Below are 22,590 nucleotides of genomic sequence, written 5' to 3'. Positions count from 1 at the left end.
AGGGAATATAAAATCAGTCTGTTTGCGGATGATGTGATAGTGTACTTAACAGAACCAGAACTATCAATAAAAGAACTATATAAGAAATTGAAGGAATATGGAGAAGTGTCGGGATACAAGATAAACGTAAATAAAAGTGAAGCAATGCCTATGAATAACGCGGATTTCTCAAAATTTAAGGAGGAATCCCCATTCAGATGGCAAACGCAGGCAATAAGATACCTAGGTGTGCAAATAAACAAAAATCTAGGCCAATTATATAAACTCAATTACAATCCACTAATGAAAAAACTACAGGACGATTTAGAGCATTGGAAAGAGCTACCACTAACACTGATAGGAAGGATAAACTGTATTAAAATGAACATTTTTCCAAGGATACTATACTTATTTCAGGCATTGCCAATACAACTGACAGAAAAATTCTTCAAAGAGTTAAAGAAAATAATAAGGAGATTTTTATGGAGAGGGGGGAAACCGAGGATAGCACTAGACAAATTAACAGAATGGTATAAACAAGGAGGCTTACAATTGCCAAACTTCAAAAATTATTATAGAGCCGCACAATTAAGGTACCTATCAGATTTTTATCAAACAAGGGAAAAACCAGACTGGACGAGACTAGAATTAGATAAAATAGGGGAAAAGATACCTGAACACATATTATATAAATGGGACGAAAAATTGGTACAACATAGAACTTCTCCAGTATTACACCATCTCCTCAATATATGGAAGAAGATACATGTAGAAAGAAATAAAATAAATTACCAAATACCAAAACTAATATTGACGCAAATAAGCTACTCCCTTTTACAATAGACAACCTTGCCTTTAGAAAATGGGAAAAAAAAGGGATTAAAAGAATAGAAAATTGTTTTTCAGGAAGTAGATTCTTATCCTTTGAACAAATGAGAGATAAGTACAATATAACGGGAGATACAGCGCTGGCATATTACCAACTGAGATCCTACTTGAAAGATAAATTAGGAAGCAACTTGAGTTTACCAGAGGGAAGTAACCTTGAATATGTGATTACAGATACAATGTTAATCAAAAGATTTATAAAAAATATGTATATTAAACTGCAAGAAAAGGAAAATGAGGAAACAAATGGTAAAACTAAACAAAAATGGGAACAAGATTTAAATATAAAGATAAAAAAGGAAACATGGGAGAAGTTATGCTCTGGAACGATGAGAAATACAATAAATACGAGGCTGCGTATGATACAATATAATTGGTTACACAGACTATACATTACACCGCAAAAGTTAAATAAATGGGACCCAACAGTATCTGATAGATGTTTTCGATGTAAAAAAGAAAGGGGAACAACAATTCATGCAATCTGGACATGTGAGAGAGTAGAAAAATTTTGGGATGATCTCAATCAGATATTAAATAAAATAACAGAAAACAATATACCAAAGAATCCAGAGATCTTTCTCCTAAGTAACATAAAAAATAAAGAATTTGGAATTGACTTGGAGGATGCACAAAAAAGATTTGTTAAGATAGCCCTAGCTGTAGCAAAAAAATGTATTATGTCAACCTGGAAATTGGAAGATAATTTGAAAATACAACAATGGTATATAGAAATGAATAAATGTATTCCATTAGAAAAAATAACATATAGTTTAAGAAATAATATTGAAATATTCGAACAAGTATGGGAGCCTTACATTAAATACAATAGCGAAAACCTACCGGGAACAAACATTACCTAAGTTGATGGAAGGAGAAGAGAAGAAAAAAATGGACTCAGTAGAATTTCTGGTGTATTTTTGTTGAATGACAACATTGTCTAACTGAATTAATGCAACCTAGATTGTATAACTAAAATGGATGAGAGGGGGGAGGGATGGGGGGGTGGCTTGGGAGGAGGGAGGGGGGAGGGAGAAAAAGTCACTGTAAATGTGTGGAAAAGAAAAAGTGTATATCATGGCTATTGTGATTTATGGTGTGAAAAATAAAAAATTTTAAAAAAAAAAAAAAAAAAAAAAAAAAAAAAAAAAAAAAAAGGTTACATGTCTATTATTCCTGAGTGCTGTTCTCTTGACTTGTATGTCCTTTTAAAGAGGACCAGCTTATTGGCAAATGTTTTGTTTTGAATGTCACAATGAAGAGATTTCAAATATTATTATTTGCTGAGTATTATACACAGTAACCCCCGACCATACAGATGACACTTACAAGACCAGAAGGTAAATTAGAGTTTAAAACTATGTAGTTTCTAACTACATTATATCTATCTTAGATTGTCACTTGGCAACTTATTTTGTAACAGTAATGTTTTACATTTTCAACCATGTTAAAAAAAACTTCAAAAGATCCAAATTATATTCTCATATTGCCATTCAACTTCTGAAGTACCATTTCAGAGCCTAAATACATCACTGTGATAATATTTCAAACAAAATTAAATACAACTTCAATTCACAGCACTGCAGCAATAGGTTAGTTTTCAATGCAAGCCCCTTAATTTTGAAACACACGAGTCAGGAATTAAATGCAGGTTAACAATATTCAAGTGCATAAAACAGGATGAAATAAACTGGCGACTACAGCAGCATTTAGAATATCTGGAAGCCACGAGAGGCATAATACACATGAAATTACCTTTGACATAATTTTGAAAATGAGTCCTGAGCGAAGGACATGGAAAAATGGGAACAGACAAGTCAAAGTAAAAAATGTTAATAAAGCAGATGGGCTGAAGTGAAATTCAGGGTGACCATGGAAGTGAAAACTGTCTGGATCACCCCACAATGGCTGGTCAAGTTAATGGATTCATTGTAGGTTTATTCCAGCGCAGATACTAGGTGAGGCAAATTAATTCCACAGTCCAATAGAAATAGGGAGTTTTTTTTCTAGACTAATTGGGCTTTTACAATTAGTCATTAACGAAATGCTTCCCTTTTAAAAAAAAAATCACCAAGCTGGCCAATGACACATCACGACTGCAACATTGCCATATATTTTTATGGTTCCTCCAAAGATGTGGATGAAAGCACCAGGCCAGCATTTATTCTGCATCTGTGCTTGGAAAAGGGAAAGCTACTTCAGACACCATTACAGACAGCAAATCCATTTCCTGCACTTCTGTGGAGTATTTAGGAAACTGGAGCACCTGGAGGAAACCCATGCAGACATGGGGATAACTCCTTAATGATAGCAGCGATTTGAAACCAGGCTGTAATAACATTGCACTAACTGCTCCGCTAACCATGAAGCCCTTCCCTATCCTTTGTTTAGAAGGAGCTGAGCCTTATGTTTGTAGTACACCAACTTAAGCCTGCCATTATTCCATTCATTTTACTGTTTGGCAAGCATACATTGAGAATATAATTGTCACACACTTTTTCCTTTATCAGTAATGTCAAGATTGTGATCACTTGCAGAGGGGATCACATCACCTCTCTTCACTGGTGTCTAGTACAACAAATTCTAACTTTAATATTATGCATTTCAGATCATACACTTGACAGGTCTTTGGTTCAAATACCAACACAAAGCAAGTATTTTAATTTTTTTTGCTGAGAATACGATTATTGAAGATTTCCTAGATGATGACTCATTCAGATAATTATCCGCCAATATAGTAAGCATGAGGCTTTAAAGTACACAATTGGAACACTATAAAAAATTGATACAGCAAATCACGTTTTTGTCAGTCAAGTTGTTTTGTTAGTAAAGTGTATTAATTCAGGCGCACAAGGTTTTCTAAAGAACCTCACTATTTCCAACTAGGGCGAGTAGATTTCGAGAGAGTATTCTTATTCTGTTATGTATATTGTAGGATGAAGCTTGCCCAAACTATTTTCCATTGCAGATTGGTTCATCGATCTTTATGAATGTGTCTAATATAATTTGAATACTTAATGCAAGTCTCCTGTATCTGGTACACAAAAGCATTGAGAAAATTGGACACCATTTTCTTTTTAAAATATCTGTAGTTGTTTAAAGGGCAACTCTTCAGCCATTACAATATGTCCAACAGGCAAACATAGAAAAGCAAAAGATGAGAAAAACATGCGAGAAGATAATACAAACAGGTTTAGAGAGAAGCAACTTTGCGCCCATAATTTGGATTCTTGAATTTGTGTATAGGACTCCTGTAAATAGGATTTTCTTGCTACAGAGAAAACAAACATGGAGAATCAGAAAAAAAGAAAATAAAACTATAAATCTGAACTTTTAGTTGTATTTATTCAGTATTTACGTAAATCTTTTAGACTGATTGAGTTGCAAGTACAATTGCTTGTCTATTGCAGCATATAGTTAACAGTGGCAGTTTAAAACGTGCATGCTAAAGACCCTAAATCCAAGCACTTAGTGATCATTTCTTTAAAAGAATAAACCCCATAAACAATGTTTACAATGATGCTGTGCAAGATAATAAATAATAAATGCATGGACACTTGAGACAGGAGAACAACTTCCATGATGTTCATTTTGATTTGAACACTCCCTGTTGAGAAGGAGACGATCATACAGGGAAGGAGCAGTGGACCAGCAAGCAGCTTGGCGGCTGAAGGACTGACAGGCTGTGGGCAACTCGAGGTCGAAGGACTCGCACCAAAATTTATAACCATTCCTATTACGTGGTGTTCCGAGTAATCTTGTTGAGAACTCAACAGAATGAAACACATCTAGGTATCTTAGACAAAATGAATGGGCAATTTGAGTTGACTGTCAACAACTATAACCATGACTAATCAACCACATTAGTGTCACTTCAGCTTTTTCATTCCACATCCTTTTATCTCTTCAGCCACAGATACTCTACCTTCTTGAATATATTTAATGATTTAATTGCCTTGTGCGGCAGATGATTCAAAAGATTCATTACTCTTTGGATGAAGAAATCTCTCCATCTCAGTTGTAAACTGCATACTCCATATCCATAAACAGTGACCACCGTTTCTGGACTTCTGCACAATCAAAATGCCTACAAAAGAAACTGCAGATGCTGGAATCTAGAGAGAAGAAATAACAAACCAACTGCTGGAAGAACTCAATGGGTCAGGTAACTCCATAGTTGGAAATGGACAGTTGACGTTTTGGGTTGAAATCCTGCTTCAGACTTGAGAAAGGAGGGTGAAAAGGTGGGATGAAGGATGACAGGAAGCAGAGCAGCAGGGGTGAAGTTTTGAGACAGTGATAGGTGGAAGCAAAGGGGGGGAAAAAGGGATAGATGGAGCTAAGTTTACGGATGGAGAAAGAGGAGGATGAAGGTTAAGTTTTATTAGATTGGGACCAGCTAACAAAATGTCCACCTATTAGAAGTGTTTTTGGAGATACAAGGGGTATTGCATAAGGTTATTTAAGTAAAATCTTAGGATTCCTAACCTGGTTCAGTAATACAAGGTGCTTTTGCTACAAAGAGTAGATTGTTTGGACCAACACATTTAATAGATTGCCCCAGTGGATAATTCTTAATTCAGTTATTATACATCATAAAGAGGTAAAAAAAATTCACTTTTATGGGGATTATTTTAAATCATTTTTTGATTATTAAATCCATGACGACTTTAAAAAAAAATTACAAAATGGACTTACTGTATCCCATTTAGCATTCATTTTCTCTTTTTCAAACTTTGCAAACTCCCTTCGATCATGAATGATCATCAGTAATTTCCATATCAGCAACAAGGCAAGGCCTATCAAGACAATACCAGCAACCACACCGGCTACAATTGGAATGATATCAGGTGCCTGCGGACATTCTAGGAAAAAATGTTAAAAATGTATTAGAAACCATAGATTATATAGTGCAGTTCCCTCTGAGGAAAACAGTTATTCTTCAAATCAGTCAGGAACCTTGCAGATTTTATTTTGATGGTAGATGGAAATAATCCACACCCAATGCAAAGTATGAGGAGCTGAGTTTTGGTTGTTTAATTGCTAAAGCTGCCAACATATCAAAGGACACATTTCACCCTGGACATACTCTTTTCTCCCTCCACTTTTGTCAGGCAATAGACAAGAGTTTTAAATACAAAATTCCAGACAAAACAACCATTCTGCACCCATCAGATTTTTAAATGGACTGTTGATAAAATTGATACCCTTGCATGATTTTAACTGTACTCTTCTCGAAACTTTGCATTTTGCCTTTGTAACCTTAAACCCGGCACACTTGGGTTACTGCAATAAATATACCCTGCACTTCTATTATTGCACTATCTGGTGCACTAAAGTCATGCTTAGATAGTAGTCAAAAAGTTTTTCACTGCATCTCGCTACAGGTGACAAACAATTCAATTCTCTTTCTTGTTAGTCACATCCTTTGTAGGACACCAGAAAACAGGGAGACCATCCCCAGTTTTAGAAGGAGTAGCAGATGAGATAACCCACGGGTCAGTGAACTTGGTGGCAGACCGATGAGGGGCCAGAGACTGAAGAACACACAGGCAGCGGGCTGTTCGTGACTTGAGGCAAGGTATCTATGTAGGATACAAGCTGAGGTCAAAGGACTCACACATGGCTGCAGACACTGGAGATTGGTTGATGGGGTATTAGGTATTGGAACCGAGATGCAAGAGAGTGCTAAACGCTTCCTGATTGTGTCAAGAAGTGTGCATGATGGTTCAGACTGAAGGGTGTGTGGCTGCAGAGGCTTCACAAGTGCTGGAGGCAAAGTCAGAGGCATTCAGTAATCTGAGGGGGGGGGGGGGGGGAAAACGGGGACTCTCTTTTACTTCTCTTTCCCTGGCTGTAATGGGTGATGGGCAATTTTTGATGAGAGCAAATCTTGGTCTGCCTTACGGAAGACCAAATGAAATTTTGTGTAATATCACATTTTCTGTTATATTACATGACAATAATATAATCTTGAAACTGGGAATGGAATCTTGTCAAAGGTGACAAAAATTACTAAGGATAATTCATTCTGGTTGGGTGGAAATAGAGGACCTTTGGTCTGGTGGTACAGAGGGGAGTGGGAACAGAGGTGCAAGAAATGAATGAGATGCACTTTAAGAGCTCTGACAACTATAAAGGAGAGACAATGCAAGGAAAAGATCAAGGTATTTGCATGGAAAAATCACTTCATTTGAATAAACATGGCAATGACAGAGGAAGTGAACTAATGGAAGAGAATCCTTGCAGGAGAAATATAGGGAGAAATATAGCCGTGACAGCTGTGGAAGTCTATGCACTTGAAACAGATGTTGGTCACAAATATGTCCTCAGAAACAAAGGCAGAGAGATCTAGAAAAGACCACATAAAATGAAATGGGGACCAAAGGTTGTTTTACTTCTGTATGAGCACAGAAAGTAGCACCAATGCACATCTATGGTGGCTATTGAGGGAAGCTGATGGAGGGAACCCAAGACAGACCAAAACAAAGGTCTGCTCCACATCGCTCAAAGAGACAGGAGCAGCCTGGTCCCATTGACATTGCCTTGATGAGAAGAAAGAGTGGAGTTAAAACAAAAGCTATCCAATATCAGTTGAATGAGTTCATTGGGAACTGGTTGTGGGGCTCTGTTTGAAGTGAGGTAAAAGCAGCTTAAACCAATGGGACTGCTTGGATAATCTAGCCCTCCATTTCCCTCTTATCAATGTACCTATCCAATCTTAGATGTTGAAATCAAACCCTTATCCATCACCCCCCCTGACAGCTTGTTCCACACTCTGCATTGCCAGTAAAGTTGGGGAAACATTCACATACCCTAAACTTAAAGATTCCATTTCCTGCAGAGGCAGAGATAAACATTTCTGAATACTCTGTGGAGTTCCCCTGATGTTCCTTCAACCTTCACCATTAACTCACGTCTTCTAGACTTCTAGTTCTTGCCTCACACAACCTCAGTGGAAAAAGGCTTGCATGCATTTACCCTATCTAAACTGATAATTTTGTAATCCTCTATCAAATCTCCCCTCAATGTCCAGCGCTCCAGGGAATAAAACCCCAATCTATTTAACATGGAACGTGTTGCGCTGGTCCATATATATATATTTTTTTAAAGTACTAAACCCTCCCTCTCTGTAAGCCTCTATTTTTCTTCCATGTGCCTGTTTAAGAGTCTCTTAAATGCCTTTAATGTTTCAGCCTCCTCTGCCATCCTTGGGAAGGCATTCCAGGCACCCACAACTCTGTGTCAAAACAACTTGCCCCTGATGTCTCCACCAAATTTTCCTCCCTTCACTTTGTACATATCCTTTGATGTTTGCTATTCCTGCCCTGGGAAACAGGCGCTGACTGTCCAACCTATCCGTGCCTCTCAATCTTATAGGCCTCTATGAAGGCTCCTCCTCCAAGTTCCTCAACTTCCAGTAGCATCCTTGTAAATTTTCTCTGCACTCTCTCAGTCTTATTGATATCCTTCCTGTGGGGTAGGTGATTAAAACTGCACAAAATACTCTGAATGTGGCTGTGCCAATTTCCAATACAACTTCTCCATGACCTCCCAACTGGGAAGTGGTTTCATTAGGAATTAGATCAGTTGTTACCTGTTGATAAATCAGCTCCCACTGAGGGGAACCAAAACTGTTAATTACAATTACCCATCTACTTGCGATACTTTCCACAACTTTTTGTGGTGTTATTTTGAGGATCTTTTCAAACCCAAGTTATATTGTTTTCAGATAATGTGTTAATGTACTTGCATTAGATTTTATCTACAATTAGAAACATCACAATTCAATCAAGTGTCTTAAAGCAGTTAAGTCTTACCTGGATTTTTGGTAACATGAACCTCTGGAACATTTTGTTCATTGACCGAATAGGAAAAGTAGAACCAACAATCATTCTCATCCTTCTCCTTACAGTGAGCAATGGACGGTACTTGGCCAGGTTGTGGCAACTCATCTTGCTTTTCGACCAAATGCACTTCAAACTCACATTCATCGCAGGTATCTTTCTTGGGTCCTTTCTGGAAGGCTTTACATTGAACACAATCCCTATCGAATACAGATGTATTGTAAATTAGTATAGGAACTTTCCAATTAGGGTCCTAAATAGATTAAATTGGAGATCAGGTGACCTGGATCAGTTACATCAGTAAAGTTTCAAAGGAGATTTTGCATACCACTTTCCTTCATTATGATCTGAATAGGAAAACATTTTCATAAATATGAAAACTAGCCCAAACACAGGATTTGAACACAATTAAAAAAAAAATTAAACCAGAATTTCTATTCATGCATTTTAGAAAGGACATTAATTAGGTGTCACAAAGAATTAATAGTTTTCCTTAATCTCAAAGAAATAGGAATGGTTCTATTTAAATAGATTTGGTTCATTTGCAGTACAATATTTGTTAAAGCTCCACGTTTTCATTGAAAGTCGGTCAAATTGTAATCGAAATACATCAAATCTTGAAGTGACAGCCAAGCAGAAAATAATCTGTGAACACTTTTTTTTTTAAAAACGAAAAAAGTTCAATGGGGAAAAAAAATACTCAGGTCAAACACAAGATTTGAAGAAATCAAGATAATGAACTACCTGGAAACTCATTTCTAACTAAATGAAAAAGGATGAGCATTCTTTCTTTCTGGATTCTCTACCCTCCTAATAAATGACATTGAACTACAGTAATGATTAAACATTACATTTAAAATATGGGAAAATAATTAAACACCTAACCATGATTTAGCATCAGCTTTAAAACAAAAGATATCCAAATACTTACCTGTGTTCTGTACAGACTCCTGGACAAGTTGGGCACATTTCACAGGCTGATCCCTGGAATTTTGGATCAGTGCATTTGCAGCGACCACATTCACATGAACCTCTGCCATTACACATCTGTCCATTCTTTGAAATGCATGTCGAGTTGTCAATGGAACAATCACAGGCATTGCCAGTAAAGTTGGGGAAACATTCACATACCCTACACTTACAGATTCCATTTCCTGCAGAGGCAGAGATAAACATTTCTGAATATTCAAGAGTTTCAGATTCACTGCTACCTCCCCACAACCCTTACCTCATCTCTCCACCCCAAAATTCCTCAACCTACATATGATGCAGAATCACAGAATGGCTTCAGCACAGGAAGCCATTCAGGCCATCGGGTTCATTAGTACTAGATTATTCTTGGATGACTATTAATCTAGTTCTGGGGAGTGACAGTGACAGACCTCTCAAGTGGGGGAGCATTTCAGAGATAGTGTTCTTAATTCTTTGACCTTAAGCACTGGCAATAGAGAAGGATAGTAGCAGACAAAATGGGAAAATGGTCAAATGAGGAAGGGCTAATTAGAATGGGAAAAGGCAGGAACTTGGGAGAGTAAGCTGGGAACAGATGTTCACAGCAAAAATGTGGGGGATCTTTGGGACCACTTGTATGGGGGTTTGGGTAGATTTTTCCCTCTGAGATGGAAAAGGAGCCATGGTCAACAAAAGAGTTGCATCTCCTTGTTCTTGAGCTCATGTTTCCATTTATAAAGCCCAGGATTCCTCTATACTTCTTGAACACTTTCTCAACCGCTTTTCTCCTTTTATAAATGAAGTTAAACTTCAAACGTTAAGAAAATGTGTCACAAAATACTCAGTACAGTGAGATGGTTCTTCCGTGAACTGATTAACAGAATATTTCTACCATTCACACAGCTGGGTGAAGAGCACAATTTGCAGAGTAAAGGATTACAATAAAAAGGAAGATCAATTAGTATGAAGCAAGGGCATCAAGATAGCACTGTTGTGGGATTCATGATAGCAGCAGGGAAGAAACCATCTTTAAGTCTATTCGTGTTCACTTTCACACTCTTAAGCCTTCTCTCCACTGGAAGGAGGGAGCAGAGCACGAGCCAGGGTGTGATGGGTCTTTCAGTATGTTGGCTGTGTTTGCTACACAGCAGCAGATGTAGATGAAATCCAGGGTGGGGAGGAAAGCTTGCATTATGTAGAGCTGCAATCACCACCTTCTGCAAATCTTGAGTAGAGCAACTCCTATACCGTGCTGTGATGCACGGTTTTGATGGTGCACCTGTAGAAGTTGGGGGACATGCAAAACTTTTAGTCTTCTTAGAAAGTAGAGACATTGGTGTCCTTATAGAACATCAATACTCATCTGCTATACAATTGACAGGATTGGAAGACTATTTTAACTTGCTAAAGTGGGATATTACGGCTGCAATTATTTATCTTAACAAGGTTTTTCTGTGTTGTGTACGAAATCTATTCCTAAATGGAAAAGAACTAAATTTCACATTTCCTCATGGCCCACACAATCTATGCTAGGTCTCAAACTATTCCTATTAGACTCATCCCCACACTTATTTCCACGTAATCTGTTCTCACGTCTTTCAAGTTCAGGTTCTTCTGCCACCAGCCCATGTACATTTGGGAAATTAATTCTGGTGAAAAGAGTACAATGATTTTAATTCAATATACCCAATGTAGTTTGAAATGTGGCTTTATTTGTGTGGATTTAGAAAAGCATTTCAATGTTTTTTTGCAGTTCCGTTTTGAAATAGGATTACAGTCTCCCATCACTGCTGAAAGAATGTTCTTCGAGTGAACTCTACTTGAAGGGGAAGAATGTGGAAAAGGGATATGGACCTTGAGCAGGCAGACGGGATGAGTTGAGATTGGCTGTTTTTGTGATGTACTGTTCTATGCAAACAAGGCTCCAAGATAACATTTCTTTCCAAAGTGGCATTAGGCCCAGTTCCAATTCAACACCAGTGGGAGTGGCGTAAGATCAAGATGGAATTGATTGATCTGTAAATTGTGATGTTAGAGAGGTTCATAGAACATTTATCTTATTCCAAGATGAAAAATAAGCTTAAACGTACCATGAGACAATGAAGATTGAACTTTATTGAAAGGGACTTTATAGATACTCCCATTGTTTCTATTGGAGACTGAATGTCGATATACAATTTTGTGTGTACTTTGGTGCAGTCAGAATACTTGTAACTATGCTGCAAGTGAAAAGATTCTGCGAAGCCCAGTTACAAGCATGTGCTATGTTAGTCAACATTCGTTATGGTGTATATTTTACCTCCACAAATTAAACCACCAGACCGGTCACAGTTGAAGTTATCACATTCACAGAATTGGCCAGAGATGATTTCGCTAGGATTTTCCCTCTTTTTGCAGACACATTCACCACAAATGCAATCTCCATTGTCACTACATATTTGAGAAGTATTATCTTTCCTACACGATGCATCCATGTCATCGCTATTTACATCATCAGTGCTACATTCACAGGAGCGACCAATGCGTCCTTTGTTACATCTGAAAATGAAGCATGTTACATTTTAAATTAGAACAGCACTACACAGTCACTATTTTTAAGTTCCATTTCTCACTCTAGATACCACCTTAAATTAAAAATATGAAATCTGCAGTTGCTTGGTGATGTTATCCAGTGGCATTCAACAACCTATCAAATTCAAATGGAGGGAGGAGGGAAATAATATACATAGGTCTTTTGAACATGGAGTCGAGGCATTTTCTCACATTTCCATCAACTTGTTCCTCCTTCCCCCAGTTCCTACCACTCATCTGCATACTAAGTTCAATTCAGTGGCTCATTAACCGAACAACTCAAACTATATTTGGGAATAGGGAGTAAACAAGAACTCCCTAAGGAAACGAATGAAGTCACAGGGAGAACGTGCAAATTCCTGGGAGGTTAGGTCAGTAGACAGCAATATTCAATGGGCATTTAGATAGATGCATGATTTGGCATAGATTAAAAGGATGTTGACCATGTACAAGATGATGGGACTAAATAGAATGGCTGAAGAGCCTGTTCCTGTACTCTATGTTACATGACCACACCCATGATGAAGGGGGCTGATCACATCAGATTATGCAACACCTACAGTATCAAGGAGCCTTCAGACATGAAGCCACAAAAGCAAAAGTGAAGCCATTGGATTATTCTTGTATATTACAGGGGTCTCAAGCTCATTTTAGTGCAGGCCACCCAAAATGAAAATGCAGGAAACAGTTCAGGCAGAATCCTTGGAAAGAGAAAGGTGATTAATGTTCCAATTTGAAGAGGAATGGTTTCCCTTACATGTGCTTACATTATTTTTTCAGAATATGCTGTGTTCCTCCAACATTTGAGAGCCTCAGGATTAGGCTTCAAGCTTACAGTATACAAGATGCCAGTGCATACTCATTTCTAGCATACAATTATAAACAGAACAAACTTATGCATAAATTAAGAATAAATGGTCCCTAGAGAGATTATGTTATTAGGCTATGAAGCATGATTGCCATTTGGTTTGTTATAAAGTAATGATCTTATATAGACTCAGTTCTATAAATTACAACAATGTACCAAAATTATTTCTTACAAATTAATACTTCTTGAAAAGGATAAATCCTTTTTGCATTAGACTGCATGAGCAGTTCCACCTTGAGACAGATTAATGTATTGGGTGTGATCCTTTGCCCTTCCAAAGGAGTTTTATCTGAAATACATGTTTCTCCTACAGATGCTGAGTTTTCTTGCCAGGATAGACAATTCTGGTATGAGAGGGTATGGGTGAAGGGGGAAGATTTAAGAGGGACCTGAAGGGCCACTTTATTCAGCGGGTAGTTGTTAATGGGAAAAAGCGGCCAGAGGAAGCTATAGACGCAGGCACAATTACAAAGTCCAGAAGAGATTTGGGCAAAGATGGACAGAAAGGGTTTTAGGATATAACCCAAACAGTATTTGAAGAGAAAATTCAAAGAATTATTTCTCATGCTCACACTTCATTCACATCTTGTCGAATAATGAGCAAGCTGTTAGTCTGGGCGGATATTATGACATATTACATCATAATCACGAAAGTAACACTACAAACAATAGTTCTCTTAAAGAGACAGGCACAAAATTAACAAAGAATTAAAACACAAGGGTTTTAACCTTTACATTCCAGCCCCTGACTTCTTTACATCTTTAGGAACTAATGAAGTATCCTTAATATTTCCAAATATTGGTACAGTGTTAATATCACATGCCACTTCAAAAATTGTACAACATCCTCAACAGTGGCTTCCCTTCTGGGAAGAATCTTAGCAACTTTGGTTCTCTATAAATCCTTCAGCTTATAAAGCAATTTGTTTATAATAATCGACAAATTAGCAAGCAAATTTTGCTCTTGCAAATATACACTACTTCCCATTGCGTTACAACATCCTCTCAGAAAGAGTGCATATGCTTGTAAAGCCTTTTGTCCTCTGATTTTATTGCTGACCAAGAAAGAATCTTGTCCCTGCGGCCCTTGCGATTTTATGTTCATCCCCATAATGATGATACAATAATTCTTTTGCCCTTTTCAAACCTTATTCTGGATTCATATATTGGCAACTTTTGACTAACTCCTTCGGCTGTCCTTCAGTATACTGTTCCAAGTAATAAAGATGATCTTTAGCATTTTTAGTATTACTTTCAATGTGATGTTCAAAAGACTTCATGAATGTCAGATATTGTAATGGATCTCCATTAAAAATTGGAATTTCCTTCTTAGGTAAATCGTATAAACCTTGTTGCTGCGTTAACATGGCAGAGATTTCATTTTGTTTTGCTATGAGTGATATATTGTCTTTTCCATCATGGCTTGTAATTGGTTGTCTTGAGGTGAGTGGATCTTGAACTAGTGCCATAGGTTTGGACCTTGAGTTGTAAGTGATGGCATTGGTGGAGATCCTTCACTTGTAGCTGGTTCTCCAGTAACATAAAAAGACAGCATGGTTGAATTTTTTCAAAACTGGCTCCTTTCAGGAAGATCCATACATTGTGAGCTCTGGAGAGATTGAACGTCGCTAGCTCTTTCCATAGGATAGGTCATTGTCATTTGAGCACTAGCAGCGACATCTGTGGCTCCTTCAGTGAGTATATATTTTATTGTGGCTGTGGTACCCATTTTTCTGCTGAAAGATTAGGTACTATCCCTTTGGGCATGTCACTTTGAGTGATAAATTTTGTAGAAGCCTGAGCTAATGCTTTCACTTTGACCACATTCATAGCACGTTCCCATGACTTCAAGAGGTTAGAGAGCTTTTGGTACATCTAATCCAATTAACATCTCAATTTTGGCATCAATCTTAGGTAAGCAAACATCTTTTAAATGAGCCCACTGTTTGATATCATCCTGAAATGGAATATTCTCCTTATTCACAGGCATAGTCTTCTGAGTATATTCACTTGGAAGATCACAAAATTCATTGCTATTCAATCCAGCAATCTCTAAACCTGAAACTATATTAGTTTCAATGTTATTTTCATCATTCATTGTCTTCAATTATATCCGTGATCTTTTTCCATGAAGATTAAGTCTAAGTCACTGTCTCAACAGAAACCAAAGGGAAGTACCTTTGTTACTACTGTGTCAGATTTTCTTTGGCTTGGCTTCGCGGACGAAGATTTATGGAGGGGTAAATGTCCACGCCAGCTGCAGGCTCGTTTGTGGCTGACAAGTCCAATGCGGGACAGGCAGACACGGTTGCAGCGGAAAATTGTTTGGTTGGGGTTGGGTGTTGGGTTTTTCCTCCTTTGTCTTTTGTCAGTGAGGTGGGCTCTGCGGTCTTCTTCAAAGGAAGCTGCTGCCCGCCGACTGTGAGGCGCCAAGATGCACGGCTTGAGGCGATATCAGCCCACTGGCGGTAGTCAATGTGGCAGGCACCAAGAGATTTCTGTAGGCAGTCCTCGTACCTCTTCTTTGGTGCACCTCTGTCACGGTGGCCAGTGGAGAGCTCGCCATATTACATGATCTTGGGAAGGCGATGGTCCTCCATTCTGGAGACGTGACCTACCCAGCGCAGCTGGATCTTCAGCAGCGTGGATTCGATGCTGTCGGCCTCTGCCATCTCGAGTACTTCGATGTTAGGGATGAAGTCACTCCAATGAATGTTGAGGATGGAGCGGAGACAATGCTGGTGGAAGCGTTCTAGGAGCCATAGGTGATGCCGGGAGAGGACCCATGATTCGGAGCCGAACAGGAGTGTGGGTATGACAACGGCTCTGTATACGCTAATCTTTGTGAGGTTTTTCAGTTGGTTGTTTTTCCAGAATCTTTTGTGTAGTCTTCCAAAGGCGCTATTTGCCTTGGCGAGTCTGTTGTCTATCTCGTTGTCGATCCTTGCATCTGATGAAATGGCGCAGCCGAGATAGGTAAACTGGTTGACCGTTTTGAGTTTTGTGTGCCCGATGGAGATGTGGGGGGGCTGGTAGTCAGGGTGGGGAGCTGGCTGATGGAGGACCTCAGTTTTCTTCAGGCTGACTTCCAGGCCAAACATTTTGGCAGTTTCCGCAAAACAGGACGTCAAGCGCTGAAGAGCTGGCTCTGAATGGGCAACTAAAGCGGCATCGTCAGCAAAGAGTAGTTCACGGACAAGTTGATCGTCTCTTGGTGTGAGCTTGCAGGCACCTCAGATTGAAGAGACTGCCATCCGTGCGGTACCGGATGTAAACAGCATCTTCATTGTTGAGGTCTTTCATGGCTTGTTTCAGCATCATGCTGAAGAAGATTGAAAAGAGGGTTGGTGCGAGAACGCAGCCTTGCTTCACGCCATTGTTAATGGAGAAGGGTTCAGAGAGCTCATTGCTGTATCTGACCCGACCTTGTTGGTTTTCGTGCAGTTGGATACAAGCACAGGAAAGACAAGGAAACAAAGGAAAAGGAAGATCATATCAGCCTGTTCAGGAAAGCTGTTTGTGTTGCAAAGATAAGCATGCTTTAGAAAGATGTTCACAATTGGAGAAAAAGTCACAAGACAAGAAATTAACCTTTTTAAAGAAGAATGGAGTATATTTTGGCTGCTTGTGTAAAGGACACATCAGCAAAACTTGTAATAAGCAATTCAGTTGTGATATATGCAGTTTAAAACATTCCAAGTTACTGCATACTCAATGAAGTAAAGTTGAGAAGGAAGTCAAACAATCTGAATCCAAGCTTAACGAGACACTTCAGCTTCGGTTCAGACAGTCTTACTGGGGCAAGTGACAAAACCCTCTTAATGGTTCCTGTGCAGGATGTTTGGGCTGAAAGGCCTGTCCCATGATGTTTGACTCCATGAAATTTCTTATGTATTTTTGCTCCCTCATTAAATGCTGCTCATTTCTGCAGTGCCAACATTCCCCACTGATCAAAATAGGCGAAAAAAGAAAAAAAAACGTCATTAAATCCTACTTTGATAACCTTCGGAAAATTGAGATCTTGAACTTCTACATTGGGTTAAATTACAAAAGGAATTAAAATTATAATGAAAAGCAATTGAAATTATAACTGATTGAGTAAACTTTTATGCATAACTTTCAGAATCTCAGTAATGTACACAATCATCAAGCCCTGGATACAAGTGATCGCCTACCTGCAGGCTCCACATTCAAATGTTCCATTACCATGATGACACAATGGGCTATTAGGAATTCCTTTTTCATGACAATCACATTCACAAATAAATTCCAGAGCAACGTCCACCTTCTCAGTAAATCCCAGAGGCTTAATTTGAAGAGTTGTTTTCTCACCATTATTTGGGCATTTTGTTGCTGTGATACTTATGTTGAAGCTCACCTGAAGGAAAAAAATAATAATTTAGATTTTTCCCACTTGTTGAACACCTGTCCCCATACTCCCTGTCCACTTAAAGTCATAGATTAATAAAAAAAATGGAAACTGGCCCTTTGGCCCAAATGTCCATGCTGACCAAACTGCCCATCTGAGTTCATCCAATTTACCTGCATTTGGCCCTTCTGCTAAATCTTTGTAATGAACCTGCCCAAATATCTTCTGAACGTCATAACGTACCATCCTCCCAACACCCTCAGTCTGGAAAAAGTTGCTACTCAGGTCTAAATCAGGATTAAATCTCTCCCCTCTTGCCTTCTCCCCTACCCTCATGATTTTATAAAGCTGTACAAAGTCACCCCTCAGCCTTTTTTGCTCCAGGGAAAAACAGTTCCAGTCTATTCATTTGATCTTTATAACTCAAGCCTTCCAGTCCTAGTAATATCCTTGTGAATTTTTTTAAGGACCCTCTCAAATTTAGTCAATCTGTCCTTCAGGATAGGCAAGGCCCTGATTCTCATGCTTCCTTAAAGCCTACATTGTTCTGTTAGCAATGGTCCCTTGGAACATACTGGGCTCATTTAGGTGTTACTGCAAATATTTTTTTAAAATTACAAGTGCTGTGTGTTCATAAAATAACAAATAATAATAGAATTAGGAAAGGTCGGAACAGACAAGAGAGTGCAGAAGAATGTGTGGTTGAAGAAATGGTGCAAGGGGCAGGGTTTCAAGTTTGTGGATCATTGGAACCTTTCCTGGAGAAGCGACCTGTACATGTGGGATAGGTGGCATACCTGGCAGGGAGGTTTGCTAATGCTGTTTGGGGGTGGGGTGGGGGGGAACCAAGTGAAAAGGCAGAGGAATAAGTGGTTGGAACACTAATCAGGAGAGTTGGTAGGAGCTTGTGTGGAAGGACAGTCAGATAGAGTAAAATTGAAGTCACGGGGGTGAGTTGCAATGCAAGAGGGACAGAGACAAAAACAACAAATAAAAGGCTAAAAGTTTTGTATTTAAATGCACGCAGCTTAATAAATAAATAAAGTGGATGACCTTGTAATACAGCTACACATTGACAAGTATAATGTCACAATCACAGAATCGTGGTTAAAGAATGGATGTCATTGGGAGCTTCATGTCTCAGGATATACTGTTTTGAAAGAACAGAGGGGTTGGCGTGGCTCTGTAAAAGGATCAACAGTAAGGAATTGTGGGTTGAGTTAAGAAATCGCATAGGTAAAAAGACACTTGGCAATTATGTGCCGACCTCAACGCCAGGATGTTGACAAGAAATTACAATAGAAAATAGAAAAGGTGTGTCAGTAGGGCAATGTTATAGTCGCCAGGGGGAATTTTAACATGCAAGCAGATTGGGAAGATCAGGTTGGGAGTGAATCTCAAGAGAGAATTTAGAAAGCCTACAAGATGGTTTTTTTTCAAGCAGCATGCAGATGAGCCCACTTTTGAGGGGGGGGGGTGGGGAGAAGGAAAAAAAAAATCCACTGTACTGGATTGGGTGTGTGTAAAGCACCAGAGGTGATGAGAGAACTTAGAGAAAAGAAACCATTAGGGGACAGTGATCACAAGATGATTGGGTTCAATTTGAGATTGAGATTACAGGAATCTAAAGTTAAATGTGTGTTATTTCAGTGGAGTTAAGGGAATTACAGTGGCATGCAAAAGGAACTGGTCAAAGTAGATTTGAAGGGGGTACTAGTATGGAAGATGGAAGAGCAGTAATGGATAGAGATTCTGCAAGAAATGAAGAAGGCGCAAGATAGATACATACTGTAGCGGCCCGCTAACTGGGATGTGACCCAGTACACAAGATGGTCGACGAACGCGGCAACAGTGCAGACCCTGCAGGGGCCAACTACCTTCATCCCGTGCGACAACTCACGTGGTGGGAAACAATGAGCAACGGCGGAAACACTGACCAATCCGAGATCGGCACTCCCATGTCACTTCTGTCATCAGCAGTGGGGAGAGAATATAAGCAGACTTGCTAATGCAATAAACCAGTCTTCGACATCTTGAGTGTGTGCCATTCTTTCAACAATTCACAGGTGCACACACGCAACATTGGTGAACCTGGTAGGTCCAACTGCTAGTTGGACCTGAAGATGACGGACAGGCGGCTCTTCACGCTCTTCACCCAATGTTCTGGGCGTCACAGCCACAAGTGTGGTCCGAACAGGCAGAGGCCCAGTTTCACCTCCAACAGATTACTGCTGATGGCACATGTTACTACTATGTGGTGAGCTCGCTCAACCAGGACACGGCAGCAAGGGTCGTCAACTTCCTGTGACAGCCTCCAAAGCAAGGCAAATATGATGCCCTCAAGGAGCTATTAACCCATACCTTCGGGCTCTCATAACCCGAGTGCACTGCCCGATTGTTGCATCCACCCTCATGAGCGAGATGCTCGCCCCTGCTGAGGGACAAAGGCTTTGTCTGCTCTTCGAGCAGCTTTTCCTGGAGCAGCTGCCCGAGGATATCTGACTCTTGCTCGCCGATGAGGACTTCAGCAACCCCAGGAAAGTTGCGGCCTGGGCGGACGTGCTCTGAAGAGTGAAGAAGGAAAACAGCGCCTCGGTGAAGATCACTAGACACCATACACAGTCGGCAACAAGGTCACAGCAAGTGGAGGCAAATGGATACCCCTTCCCAACAGTATTGTTACTATCACCAACGAATGGGTGCAGGAGCCCGTTGATGCCGTCCACCCTGTGCGTTCCAGGGAAATGCCATGGCCAACTGTCATTAATGGCTGCAGAGGTTGGCCAACATGACAGCCTCCTCCACGTATACGATTTTCTGTCCAGAAGGCACTTCCTTACTGACACCGATGCTGAAATAAGTGTCCTTCCCCACCAACCCCCCTTCGGCCTACAACATCCAGAACGACAAACCAGGCCCGGCACTGAGGGTAGTGAACAGCACCACCATACGAACGTTTGGCACCCACACCATGCCCCTCCACTTCGGCAGCCATTGGTTCACGTTGACATTCACAATTGCAGCAGTGAAGCAACCACTCCTAAGAACGGATTTCCTGAGAGCCCACTTCCTTCTGGTGAACCTTAAAGGGCAGTGTTTGGTGTAAGCCAGGACTTTTGAAACCATGCCCCTACAGGAAGCCAAGTTACCTGCCCCCACTTCGATTCCGTTACTTTCTCCTAGAGGAGTTCCCTTTGATCGTGGTGCCAGTTTCCCTTCGCTGAACCGAAGGACAGGATAAGGTATCACATTCTCACCGAGGCCCCCCACTTTATGCCAGGGTGTGCTGTCTTCCTCCCGAGGAGCTCACCCTCGCCAAGGAGTTTAAAAAATGGAAGAGCTGGGGACAGTGCGGCATTCTGACAGCCTCTGGGTCTCCCCCCTGTACTGAAGGCTGAGTATTATTTAAATGGAGACAAGCTAGGGAGTGGGGAGGAGCAAATGGATCTGGGAGTACTTGTTCACCGGTCACTGAAGACTAGCATGCAGGTTCAGAAAGCTGTGAAGAAGGCTAATGGCATGTTGGCTTTCATAAAGAGGGGATTGGAGTATAGGAACAGAGACGCCCTTCTGCAGTTATACAGGGCCCTGTTGAGACCCCACCTGGAGTATTGCGTCCAGTTCTGGTCTCCAATTTTGAGGAAGGACATACTAGCTATAGAGGGTGTGCAGCGCGGATTTACAAGGTTAGTTCCAGGGATGGCGGGGTTGACATATGCTGAAAGGCTAGAAAAACTGGACTTGTATCCGATGGAGTTTAGAAGGATGAGGGGGGACATGATTGAGGTATACAAAATTATCAGGGGGATAGACAGGGTGAAGTCGGATTACTTGTTCCCAATGATGGGGGAGACGAGGACTAGAGGGCATAGTTTAAGAATACAGGGTAGGCCCTTTAGGACGGAGATGAGAAAACATTTTTTTTTACCCAGAGATGTGTGAATCCGTGGAATGCTCTGCCACAGAGGGTGGTAGAGGCAGATTCGCTGATTATGTTCAAAAGAGAGTTAGTTAAGACTCTAGTGGGCAAAGGAGTTAAGGGTTATGGGGATAAGGCTGGAAAGGGGTACTGATGGTAGTGATCAGCCATGATCTGTAAAATGGCGGTGCTGGCTCAACGGGCCGAAGGGCCTACTCCAGCTCCTATTGTCTATTGTCTAAGGCAGCAGGAGGGCGGAGGCCAGATGGTGACTATCGCCATCTCAACAAGGTCACCACACTGGACAGATACCCCGTGCCCCATATCCAAGATTTTTCCACCAACTTACATGTGGTATGGGTATTTTCAAAAGTCAACGTCATCAGGGGCTATCACCAGATCCTGATTCATCCCAATGACATCCCTAAAATTGCCATCATTACCCCTTTTGGATTCTGAATTCCTAAGAATGCCCTTTAGACTTAAAAAGGCAATCCAGACCTTCCAGAGGCTGATGGATGTGGTGGGCTGGGATCTCATATTTGTGTTCATCTATTTGGATAATATTCTCATCACCAGCCGCAATCACACAGAGCACACAGCCCATCTAAGGCGACTATGCGCCTGGCTGCAGGAATTCGGACTAATTATAAACCCTGCTAAGTGCCAATTCAGACTGGAAACGATCTACTTCCTGGGGCATTGAATCAACAGGCATGGAGCAAAACCCTTGTCTAAAAAGGTAGAGGCTGTTTGGCGCTTCGCCAAGCCCTGTATAGTGAAGGGGCTGCAAAAATTTGCCGGTATGATTAATTTTAAAATCACTGATTCACAATGGCAATGGCGTGTATCATGTGACCCTTTTTCACACTCATGGCAGAGAAAGGTAAAGACATTACCTTGGAGGCATTCCAGAAGGCCAAGGACTGGCTCAAGGCCAGAGGCGCTAACTGGTCTCACAGTAGACACCTCCAGCACAGTAGTAGGAGGTGTATTGGAGCAATTCATCAAAGGGCACTGGCAGCCCCTGGACTTCTTTATCAGGCACCTCCAGCCAACTCAAATACAGCACCTTTGACTTGATGCTATTGGTGCTGTACCTGGCAGTCAGGCACTTCAAGTACTTTTTGGAAGGTAGACAATTTGCGGTCTTCATGGACCAAAAACCATTAATCTTTCCCTTCCATAAAGTGTCGGA

At 40.4% G+C, this 22,590-nt stretch overlaps 1 protein-coding gene and 1 long non-coding RNA gene across 7 annotated transcripts in view; one reads left to right on the top strand and one right to left on the bottom strand.

Annotated features, from left to right (window-relative positions):
• The window catches only part of LOC138751746 (integrin beta-1-like), a 112,692-nt gene that overhangs the window by 7,066 nt on the left and 83,036 nt on the right, over nt 1–22,590 (bottom strand). For all 3 annotated transcript variants that reach the window (XM_069914456.1, XM_069914455.1, XM_069914454.1), the window contains exons 11-15: nt 17,280–17,482; nt 11,965–12,203; nt 9,646–9,868; nt 8,688–8,914; nt 5,566–5,732 (exon numbers count right to left, since the gene is read on the bottom strand). In XM_069914456.1, the coding sequence (XP_069770557.1) occupies nt 5,566–5,732; nt 8,688–8,914; nt 9,646–9,868; nt 11,965–12,203; nt 17,280–17,482 (1,059 nt within the window). The remainder of the gene's footprint in view (nt 1–5,565; nt 5,733–8,687; nt 8,915–9,645; nt 9,869–11,964; nt 12,204–17,279; nt 17,483–22,590) is intronic.
• The window catches only part of LOC138751750 (uncharacterized), a 62,797-nt gene that overhangs the window by 37,427 nt on the left and 2,780 nt on the right, over nt 1–22,590 (top strand). Inside the window, exons 4-5 of one of the 4 annotated variants that reach the window (XR_011350155.1) lie at nt 4,918–5,032; nt 11,419–13,191. The exons of 1 other annotated variant lie outside the window; for it this stretch is intronic. This is a non-coding gene — a long non-coding RNA (uncharacterized lncRNA). Of the gene's footprint in view, nt 1–4,777; nt 5,033–11,418; nt 13,192–22,590 lie in introns of those variants that run through there. 2 more of the 4 variants (XR_011350154.1, XR_011350152.1) reach the window with 2 other exon arrangements.

The sequence above is a fragment of the Narcine bancroftii genome, chromosome 1 (assembly GCF_036971445.1).
Source record: "Narcine bancroftii isolate sNarBan1 chromosome 1, sNarBan1.hap1, whole genome shotgun sequence".
Lineage (NCBI taxonomy): Eukaryota > Metazoa > Chordata > Chondrichthyes > Torpediniformes > Narcinidae > Narcine > Narcine bancroftii.
The sequence above is the reverse complement of the archived record's forward strand: the minus strand, read 5'-3'. Positions and strand labels throughout refer to the sequence as shown.